This window comes from Notolabrus celidotus, chromosome 21 (genome assembly GCF_009762535.1).
Source record: "Notolabrus celidotus isolate fNotCel1 chromosome 21, fNotCel1.pri, whole genome shotgun sequence".
NCBI lineage: Eukaryota > Metazoa > Chordata > Actinopteri > Labriformes > Labridae > Notolabrus > Notolabrus celidotus.
In genome coordinates this window covers 15,928,284-15,956,274 of record NC_048292.1, presented here as the reverse complement: position 1 = coordinate 15,956,274, position 27,991 = coordinate 15,928,284, and the positions used below count along the sequence as shown (strand labels likewise).

Here is a 27,991-nt window from a genome sequence, read left to right as displayed (position 1 = left end):
CCCCAACTATATTTAAGTTCCCTGTTAAGAGACAACCTTCAATTTAGTAAATTCCTGGTTTATTCTCGTTGGTTTATTCCCATGGAAAGTTTCCAACTTTGAAAATTCCTGGAATTTTGCAACCCTACTTCTAATATTTTTCTTGTGCAGTTAAACAAGTTAAGCCTTCTTTTAATAATTTAGTATTCAAATAAATATACATTTCTCAGAGAGAAAGGTTAGCTAGTAGCTCTCTGGTGTGTCTTCAGTTAGCATTAGCAAAGTGATAAAGATAAGAGTGTTAGCTACATGCCAGTGGCATATGTTTGTTGGGCTAGCTTCTAATAGTTTCAGTAACTTTTTGTTTTAACGTTTTTTTCTCGGTTAATTCGACCAAAATATACATTTATAGTTGAGTCTTTGAGTGAATATTTCTTCTTCAGAATATTCAGCATACTTTGGGCTCACTTTAATAAGCATTAACAGAGTGAAGAAGAGGTTCCATGATGCTAAGGTAAGCTAACATGTTATTGGCATTCTTCTGTCTGTGGAGAATAGCTTTAATTCATGTATTGAAATACTAACGTTTTTAGCAAGACTATTTAAATGTACATTAAATATAAATTATATTTTTTATACAACATATTTGTCTGCATTTTTAATAAAAAAGGTAATTTTTTAATTTATTTACTTGAATTTTTGAAAAATATATTTTCTGTTTATAACATATATATATCTATATAAATAAATATAAATATATATCTATATATATATCTATGAAAAAAGTGCATAGACTGCAGCTCCATCCTTGTGCACAGAATACACCTGTCCTTGAGTCTAGAAATGGTTAATAAATCAAGTCATGCAGCCTCATTGTGTATTCCTGTCATGGCCGTATGTGTGTGTGTGTCTGTAGCATGTAGTGACGTTGCTCTGCATCACACTGAGAGCAGTGCTGATGCTGAGGAGGAAATATAGGACAACAGGAGGAGGAGGAGGAAGAGGAAGAGGAGGAGTAGGAGGTGAATACTGTGTGGAGCCATAAAGCTGCAGCAGAGTAAGCTGCACCATCTGCATCTCTACACCAGGTATTTGGTATTCTCTGTGTGTCTGTGTAGCATGATGTCTTGTGTTCTGCTTTGTGTTACATGTCTGCAGCAGAGAAATGTCAGAGGCAGAGGACCAGAGAGGAAAAATGGTTTTATATGAGAGGACAAACACAAAGGAAGGTCATATAGAGGGAAGTCAGAGCTCCAGAGACATATCAGCTGGTTATAGTGCAGCAGAGGAAGTAACTAAGTAAATTCACTGTAGTACTTGTATACTCATTTTTGCTGCTACATATTTCTACTACATGTTACTTTAAATTACGTAGTTCTCCACTTATTACTATATTACGTTACCTACAAGTCATTTTGAGGATTAAAATGTGCTCTTAAATACAGTTAATCACTAAAGTAAACATATTACTTCCAAACTGTTGCAGTACACCTTTCGACCACCAGCCGCTTACCGTATCCCTGTTCTGGATTTAACATAAATGGGAGTAAATTCTGCAGGATAAAAAACAAAATTGATGTAGATTAGGAATCCAACAATAAACGATATATCTTGTGCACCAAGGTTATCTTGTGCGTTCAATATCATAATCTCGTGAGAGCAAGTTATTATCTTGTGCACACAATATTATTATCTTGTGCTCACAAAATATTGTATTCTGGCAACCAAATAATTACCTTTTGCACACAAGAAATTAACATATTTTGTGCGCACAAATAAACAGTTTGTGAGATATTAACGTATGCGCATAAGATAACTTTTACCAACGAGATATTTATATCTTACAAACAAGATATTTATCTTGTTCCCACAAATAAAATAATTGATTATGGTATTGAGCACACGGAATAATTTCCTTTTCCTAAAAGATAATCACTCTGTGTGCACAAGTTATTTTCTGGTGAGCATAAGTTCATATATTTTGTGCACAACAGAAAAAAAATTCTTGTGTTTGTAGTTCTTGTGTTTGTCCATGAAACCCTCTGATCCCCTTCACATATTGTCATTATGGAATGACATCAATGATTAGAGGGACAATTATTTGTCTCTATTTATCTGGATATTCAGATGTCATTTTTACTGGCAAGATTATACAGCAAGGCTGACGCTGCAATGCATTCTGGGATATGTAGGCACTCCTTACATTTAAAAAAAATGTTTTTGCACCTTGATTGTTTTTCACCTGTTGTCAATTTTGCTGTTTTTCTGGATGTGTCGGTGTAAGATCTTACAGCTGATTAAGATTGAGTAGTCTGGATTTCTGATTGCTGGACAAAATGATTGGCTCAGAACAAGCAGCCAATCAGCAACAAGGACACTGGGCGGCAGCCTGTGATGTTTGTGGTATTTAAAACCATGTTTAAAATTGCATGGAGCTGTCCACCTTAGTTTAATGTTTGCTTTGATTTAAAGTTTAGGGGTTGGTTGTGAGATAAGCTACTTAGTTACTCTCTAGATGCTGCAGTTACAGTCCATTTAATTTTTACTAATAGTTCTGGTTCTGGTTCAGCATCAGAACAAAATATTTGAACTATCTTGGAAGATATCTTGTTCGCTGACAAAAAGTCAGAGCTACAAGAAGCCTCTTGACAAAAATCTCAGAAGGAAGACAACAACTCCCATGGTGCATTAAAACGGCAAACAACCAATAACTGAGCTTCTTATTAAACAAAAATTGAAAAGATTTTTGATTCTGTACTGCCGTCCAATGAGGTACAGCTGCCATGTTTATGGCACAAAGCCAGCAGCTAGGGCTCATGGGTATTGTAGTATTACGTGAGGGAAATAAAATGAGAATAATTGAGATTGGTGATCAGAATATAAAAGTTTATTATCCCACAGGAGTAACTCTTAGTTTCTTTATACAGTCACATCCAAGAAGTCAGTTATAGAAACTTTTAACAATGACGTAAATCCTTTTCTCAGTTAAAAGAAAAAATGTAACCGTAAAACTAAAGCTCAAATAGTAACAACTCTGAATATTCATATCTCCAGGTGGCATTAACCTTTTGATTTAACGTCCTCAGTATCGACCTGTTTGATGCAGTATCGGTGGAGATGTGTGTCGCAGTTCTCCCTGACATCTTCCCCCTCCCTCCCTCTCTCCCTCCCTCCCCTCTGTCTCCCCTCAGTCTTCAGTCGTCTCTCAGCTCCGGCAGGATGAAGGGGCTGCAGCGGCTCAGCCTGCCCGGAGCGTGACGACCCTTTCTGGGCTGTGCCTGCCTCGTCCTCCCCCCTTGCTCCCCCCTCTGTGTGGAGCTGTGATCCTCCGCCTCTCTGCAGCAGCGTCTCTCCTCCATCAGTTGAAACATGGACGGACTCCGCCTGCCCCCCCTCATAGAGGAGGTCCTCGACTCGTCAGGTCAGTCTGTGTTTACCTCTACAGTAATGACTTTAAAAATGGTTGATTAGTTTTGTCATTTAATGGTTTTTTTAGGTGCGTGCGCAGTGACCATTTGGATGTCAAGATGATGCATGGAAGGCTTTTAATGTGAAAGTCTGCACAGGAAACTGTCTGTGTGAGTCTAAAAAGAGAACAGAAACTCCTTTGATTAGTTAAAGCGTTCATTAAAACAATTAGAGACATGATGACTTCGCTCAATAGAAAATAAAGCAAAGTAAGAAGCAGAACTCAAACTCAGGACCAAACTCCATTCAAAAAACAAGCATTTAAAATTGTTTCTCATCTCATCTCACAGTCAGACATGACAAATCATTAATGTAGACTTTTTTACTAATGAGCATCAGAACATGGTTATTTCAGCATACTTTCTATCTGTTTATTGTCATTGAATCACACTTAAATCTGTTTATCATACCAATGAAATCCTAGTAAAGAGCCAAGCTAAGCTAAAGGCTGATTTATACTTCTGCGTCGAGTCGACGGAGTAGCCTACGCCGGGGGTCTGCGTAGCTCCTGTACCTACGCAGAGGCCTACGCACGTAGCTGACGTGCACCTCCTCCAAAATGTAACTACGCGTAGAATCAAGGCAGGCCGCAAACCCTGTGATTTGTCCGCTCGGCGGCATTGTATTTCCCGCATTTACAGCACTTCCGGGATCACAAACATCGGCTGCACATCCGTGTATTTCATCTCCTCCTCTCTATTCTTCATGTAATCATGTCTGTATGATAAACAGCAACATTTATCAGCTGTAGATTAACATAACACGCTCTGCATCGCTGTGGAAAAGTAAACAGAGATCGTAGTGGGACCGGACGAGGCGACCGGCTATCAGAGAGACCACACTTCTCCTAAGTGTTTTGGCGTAGAATTGCTGCAGGACACGGACACAACGATGCACAATTATGTGGGGCTCATGCTTAGGGGAGACGAAGAAGTATAAACCAGCCTTAAGACTGAGCTAGCTAAGAAGTTAAGAAACTTTTTGTATTAAACAGAATTACATTATACTGATGTGTGATACCAACAGGTCATGATGGAGGAGGTAAAAACAGCACCTTGTTAGTACACATAAGTGTTGATTCAAATCAGTGATATGAAAAATGAACATTATACCCTTTATAAACAGCAGAGGGCACTATCTCCTGTTGACATCTCTTGTTGGAAGTCATTCTGTCTCTTCCATTTGTAGCTAAATTTAGGCATATAGACCTGGCGGCAGCAGGTAAAGATTTTGCAGTTGAGGGGAAACCGCTAGTTTTTCCAACGCATTGGCGGTATCTTGAGATTCTACCAATATTTTAACATTCTTTATACAATTAACATTTGAATGAGAGAGAAAGAGACGTAACAGACAAAGTTACAACAATGGGAGTGCTTATGTCTCTACATGGGGCGCTAATATAGCCCCTTAAGCTATTTCCATTTACTTCTGTAACTTTGCGATTTAGTGGAAGGACATTTGTGTTGTTACGTGCACAAATGATTGTTGGCTCTTTTTTCCTTGCTAGGCGTGCTCAGCTAGGCTCCTTGACACCTGTGGGCTGGCTACAATAACCTCTGATAAGCCCCTCCCACTCTCACACACACAGCCAGGATCAACAGCAAAGCAGCAGCCATCACTGTTCCTCTTTTGTTGTTTTGTTTGTATTAGTTTTTGTTGTAAATATTTGGTCATAGACTGGACTCATGCCTCCCCTGAGCTAGGGTCGTGACAGTGTCCTTTCAAAATAAAAGCATCACAAGTACAAGTTTTATGAGGCAGTCTTTTCTTTTAGAAATGGAATATAAACTAGATTACTTTCTCGGTTTCAAAATTGTGGAAAAAATCTTGAGCCCAGCACAGTGAGGCTGAGAGTATTGTTACAGCCCTACTAGAGAACAGTAATGACTCCCTTGAAGTATTATCACTGATAACACAGACAGAGACAGTTATATGAAGCCTCTGTGTGTTTACATGCTCAGGTGGAGCCTTGCTGAACTGGTCAGCCATGTTTGTTTTGGTCAGCAGTACACCCAAACAGAAAGGCTTAGCTTTCTGTTGTTGTTGTTGTTGTCTTAAAAGCTGCTGCTCTCCCTCGCTGTAACACCCAGGCTCTTGTTACGTTAAGGTTTTTTTTCAGGTGAACAGAAAGCTCCAAGGTGTGAAACAGATCTTGCGTAACGTCAAGTGTGGGCGTTCAGATACTTTGTGGGAACTTTTTTAAGACTTTCATGTTTGGAGAGTCAGTTTGCTCTGATTCACCGAGTCTGTGTATCTCTGCCTGTGTACATATATCTAGGAATTTACCATCCCATCTCTGCAGCTACAGACTGTGTGCCTGTGCCTGTGTGTGTGTGTGTGTGTTGTGTGTGTGTCTCTGTGTGTGTGTGTGTTGTGTGTGTGTGTATGTGTGTGTGTGTGTGTGTGTGTGTTGTTTTTGCGGATCAGACAGTCTGTGTTATCGTCCAAATCTCAGGAACATTTGGCAGACGGATGTATTCCTGGAGCCAGATTATTTTAATCATCATATTAATCAGGGATCAGCCTGATAGTGACTCAGCAGTGTTTGTAAACACAGCCTGTGGTGTTATCAGCTGCTTGAACCTGTTATCATTAGATTGATGTAGTAAAAAATAAATAAATAGACATCCATTTAAATGTAAAAAAATATGAAATATCTTACAATTAAAAAATTAACCTATTAGACCTGTTTATTTGAATTGTTCATAAATGTAGTTATATACCTCCAACAGATAGAGATAGAATCAGCTGAGGGGCAGCTCTATGACACCATGGTGACAAGTGAGTCATCAAACCAGGTCAGCTGTGATTGGACAAGAGGAGCCTGGACAGATTAATAATAACAGTTACAATAATCATGACAATATTAATTTGGTTTAAAAAAGAAATGTTAATTCTTTTTGACATTTTAGATTTTAAATCCCCACATTGGGATTTTTAAAAGTCGTTTTTGTGATTTTAAACTGGTGAAAAAATTTACAAAACACAGAAGAAGAGAGTGACTTGTGTGGAAATAAACAGGAGAGAGAGAGAATCAGATGATTGCAAGAAGAAAAGGATGATGACGAGGATGATACAGTGATAATTGAATCATCTCTCTGGTGATGATGATGTCACTGCCTGTCTCTGATTGGCTGCCAAAAAGATCAATGACGAGCAGATCTGCAGGATAAGAGTGAACAGCTGATCTGGAGTCAGAAACATAAATATAGAGATTTAAAGAAGTGGTGATGTGCTTTGTTTCATATTCTAAAAACAAATATTAAGATATGTTTGGTGTTGATGCTAAATGTGGAGTGTGTTGGAGTAATCACAGGAGGCTCTCCTGAATGGCTCACACAAGAGTTCAAACATGACAAACACGAGATTTGCTCAAATCATGAAATATTATGGTGGACGGATGTGCAAAAACTAGAACTTTTTTTTAATTCTGATGTGTGTAAACTTGCTTATTTTGTCTCAAAAGCCTGGAAAAGAAGACAAGATAGTCTTTTTAAGTAGTGTGCACATTTAAAAAAAAAAGATTCTTTATTCTGTTATCATTTTCTTCCTCAGTTTCCTTACAATGGCCACGGTTACGTGATGTTTTTTTAATTCAGAATTAATTATTCAGAATTAAATAATTCAGAATTAAAGTATTCTTCTCTGTTTTTACGTGGAAATAGTAATTCCGAATTGAGATTTAAATGGAAAACACGTTTAACCGTCTTTGTTCAGTTCCGCTTAAGGTCTGGGGGTTGGGAAGGGTTCTGATTGGACAGGGGCGGGCGTGACGTATTTATGTTTACTGGAAGAAAACAGACTCCAGTTCCTGCTTCTTTCATTTTTGGTTACAACATGGAAGACCACTCAATAAGTACAATTTTCGCTTTGATTTTGACTATAGTTTTGAATAAGCAGCTCGACACAAACATACTGCTTCACTTTCATCAGCTGAGGAGGAGAAGAGAGATAGAGGACCGGAGAAGGGAGACGGATGACTGTACCTCAGCCTGAAATATGTGCCCGCCAGCGCGGAGTATGTGCGTCATTGCGACAGGACAAGGGAACGAGCATGCGCGGAACGACCGGAATTAATTTAGAGCGGAAAGAACGTATACATGATCGAGCAATTATTCAATTCGGATTTAAAATCAGAATAAACCAGCCACTTACTTCTCATGTAAACGTAGCCACTGGCTATGTTTACATGAGACTTTTAATTCCTCTTTAATTCAGATTTAAAATTAAATCCTCTTTAAAAAGATTTAAAATGACCATGTAAACACCTAATTCCGAATGAAAATGATAATTCCGAATTAAACTTAAATCCGATGTAAGTAGCTGGTTTATTCAGATTTTAAATCCGAATTGAATAATTCCTCGATCATGTATACGTTCATTCCGCTTTAAATGAATTCCAGTCATTCTGCGCATGCTCGTTCCCTTGTCCTGTCGCGATGACGCACATACTCCGCGCTGGCGGGCTCATATTTCAGGCTGAGGTAGAGCAGCCGTTGCACTAACCGGCTTTGAATCGCCACAGTCCGGTCTTCCGCCTCCCTTCTCCGGTCGTCTATCTCTCTTCTCCTCCTCAGCTGACGAAAGTGAAGCAGTACGTTTGTGTCGAGCTGCTTTTTAACAACTATAGTCAAAATCAAAGCGAAATTTGAACTTATTGTGTGGTCTTCCATGTTGTAACCGAAAATAAAAGAAGCAGGAACTGGAGTCTGTTTTCTTCCGGTAAACGTAAATACGTCACGCCCGCCCCTGTCCAATCAGAACCCTTCCCAACCCCCAGACGTTAAGAGGAATTGAATAAAAACAATTAAACATGTTTTCCATGTAAACCTCAATTTGGAATTACTATTTCCATGTAAACATGAAGGAGAAAACTTTAATTCCAAATTATTTAATTCGGAATTATTAATTCAGAATTAAAAAACATCATGTAACCGTACCCAATGTGGGCTGGGCATATGATTATATGCATGACACACTGATAAAATAAAAACTTCAAACTTCATGACATCACCAGTTGACGAATCTCCTTAAAAGGGCAAATTTAACATTCTAAGATGAGAAACACAGCTTTGTTGTATGGCAACAGTGGAGGAGGCTTCCAGAATGTTGCATTCTGGAATACTGGGGGCATTAAAGGGACAGTGTCAAATTTCCTTTCAGCCTGTTGATAGTCATTTATCACAGTATAATCTGTTTATTGTGGCTTTCGTAGTGCTGTGATAAGATTTCAGCCCACTTTAGTGTGACTTGTTAGATACAGTGAAACTGGGACTCAGATGAAACAGAACAGCTGGCATCAGTGGAGGAGGCTTCTAGAGAGTTGTATTTTTGGATGCTGGTGGGGCCTTAAAGAGACAGCAGAGTTTCAGACAGAGGCCAAATGAGGAAATAAATGGAGCGACGCCTGCGAGCTAGTTCAGGCAGACAACTCGAGCTGCAATACCATACACGTCACATGTCCCACTCTCTTATCCATCATCCAATCCTGCCCTCTGCCTCTCAAATTGGCGGTCTATTTAAACTGGGAAAAATCTCCCATCTCTCCCTCTGCCTGTCAACGACTCTGCTGCTGCATGCCATTGCTGATATTTTCTTCTTCCCCGCCGCCTCCCCAGCTTCCACCTGCAGGCTCCCGGGGTGTTTAGTATGTTTTGCTCATCACTCCTCAAAGTCTGCATGTAAGCTTTCTGCAGGGAGTGATGAGGCCGGAGCCTGGGCGCCAAACATGAATATGTATTTGCTGCTACAATAAACAATTTAAACGTGAGTTGTCTGACTGAACTGACATTATAACCATATAAAAGCACATAAAGTTACTCTATGCAAAAATAGACACAATAAAATGTATAATGGCAAACTGTGTAAGTTTTGTGCATCTGTAACTTCACATACTTAATTTTGCACGTCTATTGTTGCACATGATCATTGCACATGACACATGCACAGGTTATTATTGCAGTATGTCTTCTTCTTGTTATTTTGTCAGCTGTGTTGCGGTGTTTCTCTGAACCTGTAGCTGATCTCTCTGAGGACTCTACATGTGACACTCTGTGTTTGACTTTCATTATTAATCACTAAAACCTGCTGCTGTGTTTGATACCTGCCGGTGGAGGGGAACGAAAGACAGAGAGAGATGAAGGAAGAGGAGAGGTGATGAAGAGGATGGCGGTGATGAGGAGGGGAGGGCAGAACTATTTTTAGCGGCAGTGATGACGACAGACGTGATGAAGGTCGACAGCAGGAGGGACGGGGACAGGTCTCATCCCTCTGTTCAGTTTTGACCTCAAAACAACACAAAGACACAAAGTTTAATATTCAGATTAATGTTAATGCGACACAATACAACAGATCATCATCTTCATCACTTTGGTGTTTGACATTTCTGTGACATTTTCACCTCATTATCATCATCACACTGACTCATCAGATCAGATTTAAATCATTCTCACAGCATCAGAGAGGACTTAAGATGACGTGACAAGAATTAAGATGTGCAAGAGTCTGAGTGTAAAAGATGTCTGTGTTAATAGAAATACATTACATGTGCAAAAATGAAGATTAACGATACTTCTCTCTGCTATTCTCACATTTAAGACATGAATATGAATCATCTGAGTGAAAGGTTTTCATACTTTTTGATAGAATTTTAAAGTTTTTCACAAATATATAAAAAGATAAACTTTAGCTCCAGCAGCAGAGATGTATTCCTTTATTTTCTGTAATATACTTTCATTACTTTTTATTAGATTAAAAAGATACAAATCTGTGAAGGAGCAAACAACTGCATTTTGAAAGATATAAAACAGGCGTGTAAGTTATATTCTTGTAAAGTTTGAATAATTTGATCAGTTTAATCAGACAGTAAAAAAAGACAACAATGAGTAGTAACATAAAATATATAAAATCTGCATCACAGTAGTAAACAGTAGTGTGCATAAATCTGTGAAAGTTTTCAGTTATTTTCAAAACAAAAATCTTTTATTATATTTTTTAATTAAGACCTCCAAAAACAAGTTTACAGGGTCAGCTCATCTTCTGACTCTTTGCTCCACGTTAAAGCAGGTTAATCATGTTTTCTTGTCTATGGCCACAAGGTGGAGCCAGAGCCTCTGACTGCAGTCCAACACCAAGCTGAGACTTCTTTTCCCTCCCTGAAGGAAGATGATCTTAAGGCTTATTATGAGATACATCCTGGCTGTGATTAAGTTTATTTCCTCATTTTCATTTTCTTTTCTTTTCCTTCTTCTTCTTTTCCTCTTCCCTATGCCTCATATTGGTTACGCATCACTTTCTTGTTTTTAGCCAATAGGCCTTCACATTCAAGGAGAATGGTCTTACTATTAGTACCTGAAGTACTAAACCCTGATGTTACACACTCCGGTACAATTGGTGGCGGTGTGCAACATTAAAGTTAGTGTGTTCTGCCATTAAAATGAGAGAAGAAGAAGAATGTTGACAGATAAAATATTAAACTAACACAAAGAATAGAATATGTACTGATGTGTTGTGTGTCTTATAGGATTCCATGAGCTGCTGCTGGTAGTTTTTAGATGACCCTATCTCTGTATTTGTATGTGCTTAATAGAAATTAAAGAATGAACCAGCTGATGTTCTTTCCTCTCTCTTCTCTCCTCTCTCCTCTCTCCTCTCCTCTTCTCTCTCCTCTCTCCTCCGTGTGCAGACGAGCTGTGTGAGCTCAAGGAGGAGAACAAACCCATCAAGTTAGGAGACACTCTGACGGCCAAAGAGAGGGAGTCCATGGAGGAGAAGGAGGAGACGGTGGGAGATGGAGAGGAGAAGGAGGTGAAGGAGGAGAAGGAGGAGGAGCTGGGAGGAGGAGTGGAGAAGGACGAAGAGGAGGAGCTGGAGGAGCTGAGGGCTCAGGTGATTCAGCTGCTGCTGGAGCTGGAGGAGACCAGGGAGGTTTCCCAGAAACACGAGGAGAGCTTCCTGGAGATGCAGGGTCAGTGGATTTGACTTTGAATGTTAAATAGAGTATGATTCTGCAGTATTTCTTCTTTAAACTATTTATCTGTACTTACAACGCAGCACACGTCAGAGGGACATCTTCTACTTTTATGTGATTGCATCACTGTTTGTAACTTTCTACTCTTCTGATCTCAGGTCTTTTGGAGGACGAGCGTTTGGCGAGCGCTCATCAGGCAGAGAGTTTCACCAGACAGATCCAGAGACTGCAAGGTACTCACAGGTTTTCCATTTCCTTCTCTCTGCCACATCAAATTCACAGATTTCAGGAGGGTGCCAAATTCTACATAATCTTTATTCCACAGAAATATAAGTTTTATGGTTGTCTACACTTTGCAGGAAATAAAAATCTTAAATTTCAAGTGAAAAAACAATGGGCCTTATTCACTTACAGTGCGTATGCACGAATACATGCTTAAACTGTGCGTACGCACGTTTGAAGCACAAATCTGGGATTCATCATCATATTCTTACTTGAATTTGTTCTTACACTACGAACAAATTTAGAACTTCCTCACACCATGCGTACGCACAAATGATGATGACCAACTTTCTCAGAAAATGTAAACACATACTCTTTGAACTAAATGCATGACATTTTTAAACTACTTTCAGTAAAAGAAAAATGTACTATTTTAGACAACTTTAAAAATAAACATTCTGGAAGACATCTTACGACCCCCCATTTGTGTCGGTCTCGACCCCCACTTTGGGAACCCCTGCCCCAAGAAACGGATGGCTAGTTGGTGAGCATATTTTATGTTATATTTAGCTTAAATCTCTATCGTGTTTATGCTAAAATGTTGTTGTTTATACGTGAGATATGGCCTGGCTTATGACTCCATTTGCGAGTCCTGAACCCCCCTCCCCCCCAGGAGGTGCGCTATAACAACGTCCATGCCCACACGCGTGCCGGAGTAGAGTGCACATTTGGGCTGCTGAAGGCTCGATAGATGTGTTTGGACACAGCTGGTGGCAAATTACTCTACGCCCCTGAGCAAGTGTTCAAGATAATTCTGGCGTGCCGTGTTCATTAAATTAAATAAATTACCATTAGGCGACGGTTGAAAATCATCACTTTATCCCTCGTTTTGGGAACACATTCTTTGAGGTGACTCAAATAATCGCAGGCATTCTTTAATCCTGAGCTGTCAGATCAGGTGGTCCTTGTCCTCCTCCAGTGTCCTTCCTTCATTTCTGTTCTGCTAGTCTTTTTTTGCGTCCACTTTAATATCAAACCATTTTTTCTTAACTAGAGCCACGGTGCCAACCTCAGGAGACACAGCATTAACAGCCTCAGTAAGAAACCCAGGCTTCATTTTTTTTCTGTCATGGTGATTCCTGTTGATACGCTTCGGAAAAGTGTTGGTTTTCTTTTGCTCAACCTCCGCAACAATCACCTCTCTCTCTGCCGAGGTGAAATTCAGCGTCCTGATGCACCGAACAGATGTCCTTATATGGATGAATCGGGGCGTGGTAGTATGTTGATTGCAGGTTGCGGGCACGCGCCTGTCAATTTAGAATGATTCTGATTCACTAATATACGCACGGTGGTGAGATCAAAATTGGCTGGTACGCACTCGTTATGAATCCGACGGTGATTTTGCGTAAGCACTTATTTTATGTGCAGAGTAAGAACATTTCTACGCATTTATTAGTGAATGAGTCCCAATATTTCTGGAGTGATGTTGGTGCATTGAACATCTGATGCGGTGCACCTTTAAACGAAGGATCCAGGAATCCATTCCACATTTAATTTAGTCATTGGATGAATGTAGACGATTCAATGTCATTCATGCATCCACAATCTGGTGTCAGTCTTTAAAAACTGCTTGGAGTGGTTTTGAGGGTATAGAGGGAGACTTAGGCAAACAGGGTGGAGACACTTGGTGGGAATGAGTCCAGGCAGGAGTGACAAGCAGACATGTTGTGATGCAGGCAATGACAGACTGAAAGAGGGTCTTACTGCAGTGGTTCCCAAAGTGTGGGGTCATGAAACACCGGATGGGGGTCATTCGATGCCTTCCAAAAGCAGATTAAATCTTAAATTATTTTAAGTGCATTTTTTTTTCTTTTATTATGAAAACATATTCAAAGATAGTGGTACATCCTGAATAAAACTAATCAGATTTTGGAATCCAGCTAAATTACGTATCCTAGGCTTAAAGCCAATAGGAAACAGGAAACAGATACCACCTCTGCATCTGCTGAGTATGTCCATCAGTGCTAAAAATTAAGATTACTTTAATTCTGCCGCAAGTCTTTATAAATTCATCTTAAATATTCTAAATGTTTAGCTCTTGGAAAAGCCTATTAATGTGTTTGGCGCAATGTTCTACCATCTTGAGGAACAATAGGGTGTGCCGGTCTCTGGCATCATTATTTTAGGGGTCCCGGCATTAAAAGTTTGGGAACCTCTGCCTTACAATGAGGGACTAACATTTCCAAAAATTCCCAGCTGTTAAAAATAAACAAATTCCTATTGCTCTCAAACTGCAGTTGGATGTTCTTTCTGAGAGAAAGTCTTCAGGGTCTTGATCAAGTGTCCAAATACCTTCACTGTCAGATATTTATTCCTCCTAAGAATTTAAGTGTTTTTACAAAGATGTTGTTTGATGTTCCGAGTCTCCAGTGTCACTATATTTTCTCTGAGATTTGAAACTGTCATTACTCTTGAGCCCAACAAAACACTTAGTTTTAAGATATCATATTAAGATATGTTTTAATCTTACTTGTTGAAATTAAAGATTTTTCCTGACCTCGTCATTTGAAGTATAACTTGATCATTTGACCCCATCATCCTCCTTGTTCCTCTCCAGCCCAGCTCCGAGCGGTGCAGGAGGAAATGGACAGCCTGGAGGAGGAGAAGGAGAGCGAGCTGGAGGAGGCGCAGGAGGAGCTACGTGTGGCTCAGGAGGAGGTGATGATACTGCAGCAGGCGGCCGAGGAGTCGGCGGCGGAGCGGGAGAACGACATCGCCTCCCTGCAGGAGGAGCTGTGCAGAGTGAAGGCGGAGCTTCAGCGTCTCCACGGCAGCACGCAGGAGTACGAGCTGGAGATCACCTCGCTGAGAGCCGAGATCAACATGAAGAGACAGAACACACACGCACATGGTGAGGAAAACACACACACACACAACAGACCTGTTGGCTTTTTATGGTGTGTGTTAAAGAACAAGTGCAACCTTTCTGAAATGGAGCAGTCGTGTTTCCCCAAATGTTTGTTGTGCACCAACAGAATTTAAGTCAGGGGAAAAAGAAAAGCAAAGTTAGAACATACCTGAAGAGTAAACTTCTCCCCTCACTAATCTGCCTTAAAAAGATGCATCTGTGTTTTTTTCAGGTGATGTGGGTCAGCTGAAGGAGGAGTTTCTCTCTCTGAAAGATGAGCAACAATCTCTGACCAAGAAAAACAAAGAGCTGAGCAGCAAAGTGGAGCAACTGCAGCAGCAACGAGACACGTGAGTGGTCCAACAAGCTGTCAATCAACGTGGTCCCATTCCTGACATCACTGTGTGCATTCTACTCACCATACATCCTACAGTCACCTCTATAAAACCTCCCTTCCTCAAATGAACCTCCTCTCTTCTCTGACTGCCATGTCCAGGTGTGACGATGTGTACCTGGCAGTCAGAGGCCAGAGCAGCATTAAGCCCGTGCAGGAGGACCTGGTGAAGACAGACTCTTACATCACCCTGTCTCAGGCCTGTCCTGAAGATCCGGACTCTGTCCCCGAAGAAGACTACAGTTTAGAGCTGAGCGTCCTGAAGGAGCAGCTGAGAGAAGCCGAGGAGACGGCTCACAAGGTTCAGAAAGAGGTAACGCAGAGAACAAGTGCTGGAAATGTGCCTGTGGGTGTTGTGTATTTTCCGCTTACTTTGTTCTTTCTGCAGTTAATTGAAAGTATATTCAGACCCAAGGCAAAACAGATTTTTCCACACAATGCATCCTGAAATAGCTGAGCCGAAAATCATTCAGTAAACAAGCGTTTTAAGAGCTGTTTGCTTGTTTTCTTTGAAAAAGACACAACTTTTTAGAGTCTGCATAAAGATACAAATAGAAACATATTCAGGGGAGTTACATAGTTTCAACTCATGCAACAAATACATTTGGACTCTTTGTGAAAGTGAATCACTGTGAAGTTTTACTGCATCATGTGGTCTCATATTTCGTTCAGCTATCAGGGAGCTGTTTTAAGTTTAAAGCAGGTTTCGATGTGAATCCGCTGACTGAAGGTGTTGCGCACAGCGGAGACGCTCAGCTGGCGGCTGCGGCTGAGTGACAGGTCTCCACGAGACGCTTTTTTTCTCTGCCGCCGGACTGATTATGACCCGGTTGCGCTCCCGGCTGATACCTAACTGCGTTCACATGCTTATTTTTCTCAATAAGAACGAGTAGACAGAAAACGCTTTTGACATGGAAAACATTCACGTTTTTTTCAATGATTTCCATGTCAATTGATTGTAAACATTTCCAAAGATCGATCACATAAAAAAGCTTGAAATTTGCATCCCTAGTGGAAGCAGCTGGACAGGGGATCCACACCTGAAACGGAACACTGTTAGTTGGTGTCCATCAGAGAAATCCTGCTAGTGATCCTAGCTAACAGGAAGTCAAACTGGGCACTGGTCAGCCTCAAGTAGCTGGAAGCAGGAGGAAGGCTTATCCAGACACAGTTCATGGAGAAGCAGGGGAGGTTAACCCAGCTGCTCCTCAGGATGATACTAAACACTCAGACACCACTGTGTTTAGTTTTCTGAACAAAATGTTTCACAATAAAAGTCAACCAGTTCCACCTGAAGAGAATCCCCTTTGTTTCTGGTCTGAACCCACCTTAGTAACAATGTTTGCCTTGTTGGTTTGTCAGCTCATCTCTACTTTGAATCTGTCCTACTGTCTGTCTGTCAGTGTGAGGGTCTCAAAAGCGAGCTGGTGGAGCTGCAGCAGATGTACGACAGCAGCCAGCGGGAGCGGACGGCGCTGGAGCAGGAGCTGCAGCGCTGCAAGGCGGAGCTGCAGAAACTAGTGAGCAAGAAGACACAGGTGAGAAGCCGAAGGTAGACTGCTCAGGTGCTTTTAGTATGAGGGTTGACAATATCTTTCCTCATGCACCAAAATCTGTTTGCTGCATCGGAAATCTGCGTGCTACATCAAGTAACGGAGCTTCAACAGGAACCACAACTCAGGGTTTAAAGTAGAATGAGATCTGAGGAGTTAAAATTAATGTTTTTTAAAATTCCTCAAGGTAAGTGTGGAGGAGAGCACACAAGAAAGACTCTCTACCTTCTGTGAATCAATGGTTTCTCCATGAGTCTGTCCGTCTGTACCGTGTGCATGTGGGTCCAGAGGAGCTTGTTGGAAAGTCTCTGGATGCTTCATTTGTCTTTTGCTTCCTGGTCTGCTGTCTCTGCAGCTCTGTGGTCATGTCGCTGATATTTGAGCCTTTTGTTGTGAGCTTCTTTTGAACATCTGTCGCTTCTGGGCAGTTTGTTGTCATCAAAGCAGTCATCTGTCTGTCTGCTCAACCTACCACTCCCTGTGTACAGCCTCATTCAAAGGTTTATTCCTTTTCTGAATGACAAGAAAACGCTGAACTGTGCCGACTATTGTGAACCTCCTGTTGGCTGAAAATCCACCATGTGTCGAACATCTCCTTAAAGGTACAGTGTGTGGTACAGTAATTTGAATATCTAGCAATCAGATTACAGGTTAAAACACTCCCTTACTCACCCCTCTTGTCGGTGAAGCGACGGTGGCCTTCAAGGACAAAAAGCCCCTGTGATGCGTGATAAGTATGATCCTCCATTTGTCAGGTTTCTAAATATCAAAAACATCCATCAATACAATTTATTTTGTGCACAACAACAACCGCTCTCTTCTCTTTATCTTCCCATGGTGCATTTTAGACAGCGACTCTCTAAATACAGAGCCGTGTATGCCACTAGTTTGTCCGTTCTGAGAAACGTTCTGAGTTCTACTGTAGAAACATGCCATCCAAGATGGCTGCCTCCATGGTATGGGATCCGCCCGAATGTAGATATAAAAGGCTCATTCTAAGTAAATAAAAACAATAAACAATATATATATTAGTGGATTCTACACTAATTTAAATATATTATGAATACTATAGTCCAATTGCTACCAAGTCTGTTCTAAAAAAACTACACACTGTACCTTTAAATCGGTCCAAGACCAGATCAAGTTCATGACTTGGTGCTTGACTGGTACTTGTAAGGTGGTCCGTCTAGTCTGGTCTTGTACTACTGTACCTTAAGAGCTGCATTTGGACTTAATACTTCTTGTTTGTAATTTCACAGTAGACCTTAGACTTGGGGACAGGGACTTACCTACTTTGGCTCAGAGGTGGTATTATGCTAATTTTCAGGCTTTATATTATCCCTCTTAGATCTCTTTACATGATTACAGCTCAAAAATACTCTTCACTTATCTCACATTGGTGTCTTCGAAAGCTTTCATTTCAGCTACTGTCTCTTTAAGCCCCCCCAGAATTCTTGAATCTGACATCCTAGAAGCCTCCTTCACTGCTGCCATGCAAAAAATTAGTGCTTCTCTTTTTAAAATGACAAATTTGTCCTTCTAAGGAGATTCACCAACTGATGATGTCACGATTTGAGCAAATCTTGTGTTCATTTCGCTGAATTCTCGTGTGATTTTTCTAAACAAGTCATTGACCTGCAGTCTCATCAAAATACTTTTGTTTACCTTGCAATTTGAAACTTTGCCCAGGTTTAGTATTGTCAAACACGGCAACTTTGATATTTGAATTCTAAGATATGAAAAACACAATACCACCTCTTTAACTGTCCTCACGCAGGTCTTTACTTGTAAGTGGTCTTGGGATTTTAGAGTCAAGATGTCAAACTATATTTAAATTGCAGAACTTGATCTGTGATGAGTCTGTCTTCTGATAAACCAGGTTTGTTTAAACAATAAAAATGAGACTTTCTGTGGACTTCATGTGATACCTTGGGACTTCTTTATAGCTTACCTTGCAACTAGACCTTCTTGACTTGAGACTTGAGACGTTTGGAACCTTGGAATGGACCAATGACTTTAGAAGTTTGTCTGTTGGAAATACTGGACTTGTCTTGTTTGGGTTTACCTTGAGCTTTAGTGTCCCCACTTTGGACTAGATGTTGGACTTGCTTCCGTCCATGTCCTCACTTATGACTTGATTTGCAAGAACTTGTTTGAGGGACTTGTTGATCTCAGTTTTGGACCGCTTAGTTTGCTGACTTGGGGCTTGAGTCTCAAAAGTGGAGACAAAACTTTGTATTTTTAAGAGTTAGAAGTCTTAACATGGGAAAGAGTGACCTCTACTGGTCTCCACTGCATCATTCATTTACTCATTTACTTCATGGGTGCAGTTTCCCTTCTGACTACCCATAATTCATTGCTGCTGATGTTTCCAAGTTGCTTGTAAAGGCAGCACCTTCTGGTGTTGGCAAAGATCTTTGAAAGACAAGCTGAGGATGTTTTTGATTGGACTCTAATGTTACCAAAACTCTCTGTCTTGTCTTTAAACATCTTTGATATCGTCCTCTCACGTCCGCTTCTGTTCCATCTCTCTCCTTTCATCATCATCTGTTCATCTGATCCCCATCCTTTAAACTTCTCACAATAAACTTGATCAAATTCTGTGTAAATTTGATGCTTATTGCTGCACAGCCTGCCTTCCGTTCAACCTCTTACTCTATTTCTATCGTTTATTTTTTTTGCCTGCCGTTCGTCCCCGCTCGCCTCTTCCCCGACACGCTCGGACTTTATTACTCTGATTATTTTATGCGTTTATTTTCTCTCACCACACCCCTCTCTCCATCTCCCCCCTACACTCCCACCCTTTGTCTTTTCCCTCAGAACTGCACTCGTCCGTCTGAGCCCCCTGTTCTCTCCATCCCCTTCATAGGAATGATTGTAATAGTGGCCTTGATTTGGTGCTGGTGGGAGGAGCTGGCGTCCTAGAGGGGACCAGGTATGGCCACGCCCTTCTTTCTCTACCGGTCGCTCTGCTTCTTTAAATCTCAGAGAGTGGCTGAATGAAGGGCTCACATACAGAATGATTGTATGTAAGATATTTCCGGCCGGAAGTTTGGAGTTTTTCTTCACTTTTTCTTTGTCTGCTCAAAAAGTTTAAATATTTATCTTTATGGCTACATTCCAGCTGCAGACTCAGGAGGCTTGAGCAAATAGGTGTTGAGAAATCTTAATTTTCAACAATTATTTAACTTTGATTTTAGGCATTTGGCCTTAAAACACATTAAATGTAGCTTGTGGTGTGTTATGTATTTATAGTTCTCTGTACATTAAGAATTCTTGAATATCACTGACACTAAATTACACTTCGGAATATGTTAAGGTCCACTTTTCACATTTTAAAAATTTCAATATTTGGAGAAATCTGAAAATTAAATTTTTAACATCTGTGCTAACTTGCCATCAGACCTCTCTCTGGCCTTTTTTGATGCTTTCTAACATTTTCTGCCATCAAATAAAGCATTTAAATAGCATGAAAACATCAGCGAGACTCATGGGGTACTAACAAAAACTAAGAAACGATTCACTGCAGATAAAAAAAAATTAAGTTTTCAGGTTTTTTTATGTCCAAACCGTGAGCTGAGGTGAGCTGAACAGAGACATGCTAGAGTCATTCAGCTGAGGTCTTTTTGGTCCTTCCTGTTCTCTGTAGTGGTGGTTTGAGGAGAGAGTGGGACCGACAGTGTGTCTCAGTCAGGAGGTTTTTGTGGTGTGTGTGTGTGTGTGTGTGTGTGTGTGTGTGTGTGTGTGTGTGTGTGTGTGTGTGTGTGTGTGTGTGTGTGTGTGTGTAATAGCGGTCGGGTTACTGTTAGTCGTCACTGAAGCTCAGGGAGTGGAGGGACCCCCTTACAGAGTTTCTGCCAACATGACATCACTGCTAAAATCTCTCTCACTCTCACTCATATAAATCACAGACAACACCTTATTATAATACTCTACTAAAACTTAATTTAGTATGGAAGCCTATCAGTGCCAGAACACTTATCAAACACATGAAAACATAAAGGGTTGATCATATTGTTTTGGCCTTATTGTCGAATTTGAATTGATCCTGAATGGTGTATTAACACACCTCCATAGAATAAAACCACAAATAGAAAAATGCTTTTACTTGTATTAATAATAATAATACATTTATTTTATATAGCGCTTTTCAAGAACTCAAAGACACTGTACAACTGTTAATTGCACATCTTCAACAATTAACACAACATATTTATTTCGCCATTATCTCACATTTTTTTAATTTGAACTGACAAAGGTAATATTTTTCTTTTAACACTGCCATGTGACATCATATATTTTGGACTTAATATTTCTTGGTTCAATTAGAAAATACATGTTGAATATTTGTCTCAGAAATATTTTAGAAATTGTTACTTATTGTAAACGGTCATAACTCATGTCATTTTATTGTAATATAATTCAGAATTTTTGAAATAATAGGTGATATGATATAATATCATATGACTTTTCAACATTTATAAAAAAATATAAATATGGCGATTTTTTTATTTTCTGGAATAAAATATTTTCTCTGTAAAGGTTAGTACTTTTAATTTAAATTTTTTTATTTATAGAGGAGAGGACAGTGGCATGCGGGGGGAGGCCGCAGGCTGGATTCGAACCAGGGCCACCCATTACATGGGCATGCAACTTCACCATTAGGCAAAGTCAGCGCCCAGCACTTTTATTTTGACGATCATTTATCATTGGTTATAAAATGCTTAATTTCTTCCAATACTCCCATGTGAGAGCAGAATTTCTATATTTTGATATCATTCTTTTGTATACTTTGTCACATTTAGGAATACTAAATGTGACAAAGGTCAAAAAGGCAAGATATCTATGTTAATGTTCGACTCACGGCTTCAGTTAATTATGATTTAGGGTTGTTATTTTATAAATTGGACTTTGGTGTAGACATAACAAATTACAGTTTTCACGTTGTGGTTCTGATTTTTTCTTTGTTCTCACTCCTTATTTTTATATAAGCATGTGTTGTTGGTGTCAGAAAGCTGTGAATGCCACCTTATGAGATAAACCCGTTCACACTTTTAATTATCTGAGATGATTAAGAGCTCAGTTTGTAAAAATCATCACTCTACAGTCATGCGCAGTGCGGTGTAATTGAGACATTCGTTGTCATGTTTATTTATCACAGTTATATACTTTAATTCTTAACTCTTTGAAATGCGTCTCCCCTCCCCTGACATCACCTCCTCTCTCTTCAGCAGAGCGAACCTGAAGGATGGAACCTGGCGGTGGCAGCGGTTGCCGTGGCAGCCATTGCAGTTCTGGTGGTCCCCAGCTTCACCCGGGCCTGAGGGCTGAACAGGAAGTGACCTCACTGGGAAATGTGTGAGGTTGTGGGATATCCTTCACCCATCAGCGTGCTGCCTTTATACATGTTGCTGTCCTGATGTCTGCTTTCTGCATTGCTCTGTTTGACGGGACGGCACCGACAGGACGGTTTCACCTGAAGGACACAGACGTCAGTGAGTGAACGAGGGGGAACAGCAATAAGATGTTTAAAGATACATGAAGTCATCTACGCAGACTTTAAGTCTTCCTGCAGGTCGTTATTGTAGCACTGAACTGCCGGTTGATTTATTGATCCCCTCTGAGGTTTTCAAACATCCACCATCGTGATCCAGAGTCTGACTGACAACTCTCATTCTGCATTCAAGTTTCCAATGTGTCCTGATAACACCTGGGCCCGGCTGTTTCAAGGTAATCTGAGCAGATTAAAGCTGACAGATTGAATCATGAAAACTGGATGTTCAAAAGAAAATAATTTTATAAAATTGCAAAAGATCAGGCAATCAATTTCTTTAATCCTGATGAAACCTCCAGTTTGTGGTGTTCATACCTGGGATTACTTTGATCCAGAATCAGGATTATCTGGATCCCAGCAGAGGGTGGATTCAGGCTGGATTACAGGAACTAAGTGTGAGAGAACCTTTAAACTGGTCAAACTAAACAACATTTTTACAATAATGCTGATACTTAAGACATTATATCATTTGATTATGGGATCTCTATCTATATTTCACCACAGAGCATCAATATTAAACTTAAAATGTTAAATCTAAAGCAGCTGTGGGGTTCTTTCAGTTTGTGTGGATTTGGCGCCCCCTGTGGACAAAGTATGTAGTCCCCTTTAGGGCACTGGTAATCTGGATTTGGTGAGCTTTAAGTCTTTATCTGGATCAGGGTGATTCTTTGAAAAACAGGACCAGATCACCTGATCCTGGATTGACAAAAATTGGATTTCCAAATCCAGATTATTCTCAGCCAGAGTAAACTTTTTTTTTTTGGTTTATCCAAATCTTAAAAAAGACAACACAAAAGGTTTTCTATTCATAAAGACAATAAACACAAACAGCTGCAAATGTTTCCTAACATCTTACAAATAATTATTCAATAATCAGTGTAACAGCTGATGACTTTTTGATGCCTGTTGATGGTTTCAGTTGTTGAATTATTTGCCTTATTTTCCCGCAGTGGATTTAAAGAATCATTTGCACTCACTGAGTTAAACTCATGAAGGAGATTACAGTAGCAGATACACTTTGATTGTTTAAAAGTATTCCTCTCCTTGTTATCACGTGTTTGTCCATAAATGACTATCTATACAACTTACTAACAGGATTGCTTTGTAGCATGAGAAACAGGTCATTACGGGAAAACCACTGACCAGTATTTACCTTCCTATCCCTTTACAGAATGATTCAAATGTTCTGTATTTGTATGTTTATGGTATCAAATAGTTGTATATACATCTACAGAAGAATAACAGCACTTTTAAATTATTTTAGAACATATTTATTGGAGCTGAATCACTTTAAAGAGAGATTATTTATGTTGACTGATTTCACTGTGCCAGTATTACACTCAGATTGTGCCAGAGATTAAGTAGATTTTAGATATTTTTGCACACCAGAGAAAAGCTGGTAATTTAAAGAAGACATCATTTATTTATTTTGGATTTAATTCTGACAAGGTATGGTATTTTTTGGTGGATCTGTACATCTATTTATGGAGATATTTTTTTATTCAAGTTCTGAAAGATTAGCAGAAAGATGAAAAGTATAACTGAATATGTTTTTAAACATTTTTAACACACTGATTATGCTTAGGCTCAGAAATATTTGTCTGTAATAAGGAGGAATTATCCTAACATATTGGAAAATATAGGAAGTGGTTTGATTTATCATAAAGACACAAGAGTGATGATTTTTTTGGAATAGAAGAGGACCGAGGATAGCGCCCTGTGGTACACCTTTACATAAATTGTGTTCGACTGGACAAATTTGGCTTCAGTTTGAACGACATAAAGTCACACAAACATCTTATTCATGTAGATCTGAAACTCCAGAGGAAACACTCTATATTCCTGCCTTTGTTTCAATGAGATTTAGAAGTGATGATCACAAAAAGATGTCTCAAATCTCGCTTTTTTTGTCAGACATATCAGTTTTGGTGTATTTTAAACATTTGTTATCACTTTTATTAAGGGTACTGAAACCTCTTTTATTTGTACATTGTTTCAGATTTAAAGGATTCGGATAGAAACCTGATTTATGTTTACATTTAAGTGGTGACCAAACAATCATAGAACACAATCAGATGTTGAAATTACTGTGATTCTGTTAAAGTTCAAATCAGGTGTTTAGGTTAAGAACTGTTTTAACTCTGTTTTTATTTGAAATGATGTATATGAACTTGACCAAATATCAAACCCTTCTTAATGAAAGGCATTCCAGTTTAAGTCCAGACACGGACCTTATCACACTGTTTAAAATCTAAACATATGGATAGATAAACCTCCCTTGCTCACTCTGCTTAATAAGAATGTGTTTAAAAACCGAACTGTGATGAACTGTTTGATATGGCATTAACATGACAGAACACATATTAGAGTTACATATACTGTGATTAATATCAGGACATTGATAAAAACAGGTTTCTTCTAAGGTTAATAGCATGTCATAAAGATCTTTATGTCATTTTTTGCATGAAAATAAGACTTGTAGTAATTTTGGTCAGATTATAACGGTGGACATCCAGACTAATAGATTTTGTGAATTAACAACTTTGTGTTTGGATGTTTGGTAGTTTGTTTAAAGATGTGGTTGGTTGTGATGAAGCAGGTAATTAGTGGTGTAACTGGGCTTCCATAGATCAGATAACTCCAGTGTGTTGTAGTCTGTGCAGTTATGTGAACTCTGACTTGCGTCTTGATGTCGATTATGAGTCAAAAAATGTTGTTTACAAATGTATTTTTGTTTGCTTTTGACAGAAAACACCAGTGTCACTCTGTAAAATGGTGAAAATGTGAACATTAGTGAAAAAAGTGAGAAATTAATTGTGATAGTGAGTTAGAATATTGATTGAGTAATTGTATATTAGCCAGTTCTTATATTTTTCCATATTAGTACAAATACAAATTCTCCTTGGATGCAGCATGCTAATATCAATCCGTTCATTTTTTATATATCCTTTTCAAAATGTTTTTTGTTCTGTTCTATACAAAGAATAATTCCAGTTGATTTTGGGTTAGTGCTTGTTTAAAGGGAAGATTTATCTGTTCAGCTGATTGGACTGTAGTTCTATGTAGTGACATACTTGCAGAATAATGTAGCATTAGGAATAGAGCATGCAGGTGGATTTATTATCGGCATAATGATGTCTATCAGCAGGTATTTGACATCCTGTTTTGACGCAGCTAATGGAGGACGCCATTTTATGCAGAAGAGCCAGAATATTAGTTATTGTTTGAAACCCTGATTACTTTGTAGTGATATCAGAAAAAGTCCATTCTTGGCAGTGCTTGAACAAACATTAGCTCACTGTAGACGGCTCAGTGTTGCATGCTAGATATAGAGAGGTAGAACATGTGCATGAAAATAGTCGAGTAGATTCAGATATCAGCTGTAGAGATAGACAATGCTCTGTGAATATGACAGTGTTAGCATGAGCACTGTGATCCATTTCCTCCATCGGTTATTGCAGACTGCTTCCTATCTGCTTTTATAGTTACAGGCTTTAATGTAAATGTTAAATAATGTTTAAAAAGCTTTGATTGTCTGTAATCCTCAGAGTCTTATGGTTCAAATAGATATCAGTCTTATCTCAGTTGCTTTTACAATTACTTGCTTAGCTTAGATTAAAGATAGGCGACATGCTAGCCAATGCTAAGCTAGCTTCAAAAAAGGGAAATATTTAGTTAATGATAAATGTTGTCTATGTAGGTATCTGGAGTAGCTGGCTTTATCTAACAAAATAACAGTTGGGTGCAGATAGCAACCTTTTAGTTTTGTTAGCCTAGCTGAAACATGTATGCTAGTACAGATATTTTTATAATTGCTAACTCTTAGATGTGTTTAAACCTAGCTTAGTGCAACGACCAAAACCCAGGGGATATCCTTAGCTAGTATTGCAACAAAAAAGTTAGTTTTACAGTTTTTTTCGATTGCTTAAACATGATTTTGAAAACAGGGCCCACTTTGTAAAAAAACACTACATACAGTTCACACAACCACACACACAAGTAGCAGAAAAACCTAAGATCCTTTGCAAAATGAAACACTCTGGTAAAAAATGTACACTCATTTATCAAAACCATATTTTGTTACCATATGAAACACACACATTTCATATGACTTCATTCTGTTTGAACCAGTTACACACTGCTGCTCCTAAAACACCTTTAGCAATTCTACTTCATTTCTCTCTATATACCCAAATCAGTCAACATGTCAACATGGAGAATCACAACAAAACAGACTTTTCATGCTACTACAGTAGTGTGCCTAACATTGTAAGCTCAGCAAATATCAGACAAACATAAAATACTGGATCCAGCTGCAGGTAAACTCACCTGCTGCATTGTTATAGTGCTTAAACCTGATTGGTGTGTCTACAGTTAGGCCTTCATGTGTTTGCTCACCTGATGGCTGTGTTTAACCAATCAGCTCATAGGTGAGGTCATTTGACAGTCAGTGCTTTGAAACTGAAGGAAGTGACATCATGATATACTTCTGTGTCTAATGTATAAAAGTGTGTTTAGTGTTTTGAAAATCACTGTGTGTGTTGTTTTGCAAAAAGTGTGAGGGTGACATTGTGCTTATCGTGGTGCAGATATGGGCCGATGTTTTGCTCCTTGAGTGTACGGTTTTGATAATTGTGTAATACTTTTGATTTCAGTGTTTATGCAGTCGAAAAAACTGTATTTAAAAGTTTTATTTTAAGTGGATTTTTGGGTGTAATCCTTTCTAGTATTGTGCAAGGGTAGATTTAGCTTAGCTTAGCACACACTGTTAGCAAGGTACAACTTTTTAGCTAGTGTTTCCAAAATAGGGCTAGCAGTACCTGTTTGTGTGTGTATGTGTGCACATATCATACATCATGCTAGCTGAGCCAGGTGTGTAAAGCATTTTCCTATTGTAGTTGTACAAGCGTACATTTATCAAGATGTCTGCCATTTAAAACCTGATGACTCTTTGTAGCTCAGAAGTAGCATCATTTGTAACAGTGTTTTTAGCCTAGCTTAGCATAAAGCCAGTATAAGTCAGCATTAATAAACTGGTATCCTAGCTTAACCCTACTGTTATGTTGCGGGTCAAATTGACCCTTTTTAAAGTCTTTTAAAAAGTTTTAACATTAATTTTAATGAAAAACGAGTGAGTAATCCACATATAACCATAATCTGGGAGAATGAAAGAACACCAATGGACTAAATCTTGATTTAAATGGTTAATAATGGTGTTAAAAATTAGATTTTGAAAAAACGTGTATTGGGATTTTTTGGGGTTCTGACACTTTTGGATAATTGAATATGCCCCGGGTCAAATTGACCCAGGAACATTCTTGTTGTTCCAGAGAAACGAACATAACAGGAGGGTTAAATCAGTTATTAAGTATTCATTGTTTCAGCAAGGCCAGCAGTTTTGTTTTGTTTCCTTGTGCTAAGCTAGGCTAACTATGAACTGCACCCATCACTGTAATGGACACAGAGATGAAACTGATATTCATGAGACAAATCTGCGTCTGTAGGAGAAAAACAAAGATCAGGATGACTTGAGAAATCATGTGACTGTTTTCTAACCCTTCAGTTGTCTCTTACTGATTACTGTTCTGTTTGATTCTGTAATGGCTGCTTTTCTGTGACTTGTTGTGTATTTGCTCTGACACTGTTAGTCACTGTCGGGTGTATCAGATGTGCTGTATGAGCTCTGCTTTTAGCTCGATGTCTTAAGTCTCAGTGAGCCTGCATGTTGTCATCGTGATGCTGTTTGTTCTGCTTGTTTTGCTCTTTTGTGCGTTTCTGTTCTCTGACTCTGTAAAGGACTGAACACTTGGCTGTCTTTTGGATGTTTCTGTAAATTTTCAATGTCTGAAGAAGCGTTTATTTTTTGTGATGATTTTGTTAAAGAAGCCTGTACATTTTGTAAATGAATCGACCAATAAAAAACTAGTTTATCCTTGACTTTATG

At 39.2% G+C, this 27,991-nt stretch overlaps 1 protein-coding gene across 2 annotated transcripts; it reads left to right on the top strand.

The window, feature by feature from the left end:
• The first annotated feature begins 37 nt into the window (after positions 1–37).
• On the top strand, positions 38–27,984 carry LOC117804700 (coiled-coil domain-containing protein 136-like). 2 transcript variants are annotated; one of them, XM_034673019.1, is made up of 10 exons: positions 38–493; positions 896–1,067; positions 3,171–3,400; positions 11,132–11,413; positions 11,575–11,649; positions 14,256–14,549; positions 14,779–14,896; positions 15,043–15,253; positions 16,344–16,478; positions 21,725–27,984. In XM_034673019.1, exons 3-10 carry the CDS (start codon positions 3,349–3,351, stop codon positions 21,815–21,817), a joined length of 1,260 nt encoding a protein of 419 aa, XP_034528910.1. In that variant the 5' UTR covers positions 38–493; positions 896–1,067; positions 3,171–3,348; the 3' UTR covers positions 21,818–27,984. The 2 variants fall into 2 exon arrangements, 1 of the variants encoding a protein (XP_034528910.1); XR_004629226.1 differs by lacking the exons at positions 11,132–11,413; positions 11,575–11,649; positions 14,256–14,549; ... (2 more) ...; positions 16,344–16,478; positions 21,725–27,984 and adding an exon at positions 4,955–5,198.
• Positions 27,985–27,991: the final 7 nt, after the last annotated feature.

Coding starts and splice junctions, on each gene's coding strand:
- LOC117804700 (XM_034673019.1), top strand. CDS start 3,349: ATGGACGGACTCCGCCTGCCCCCCCTCATAGAGGAGGTCCTCGACTCG. Junction 11,650..14,255: donor ACAGATCCAGAGACTGCAAG/GTACTCACAGGT, acceptor GTTCCTCTCCAG/CCCAGCTCCGAGCGGTGCAG. Junction 15,254..16,343: donor CTCACAAGGTTCAGAAAGAG/GTAACGCAGAGA, acceptor TCTGTCTGTCAG/TGTGAGGGTCTCAAAAGCGA.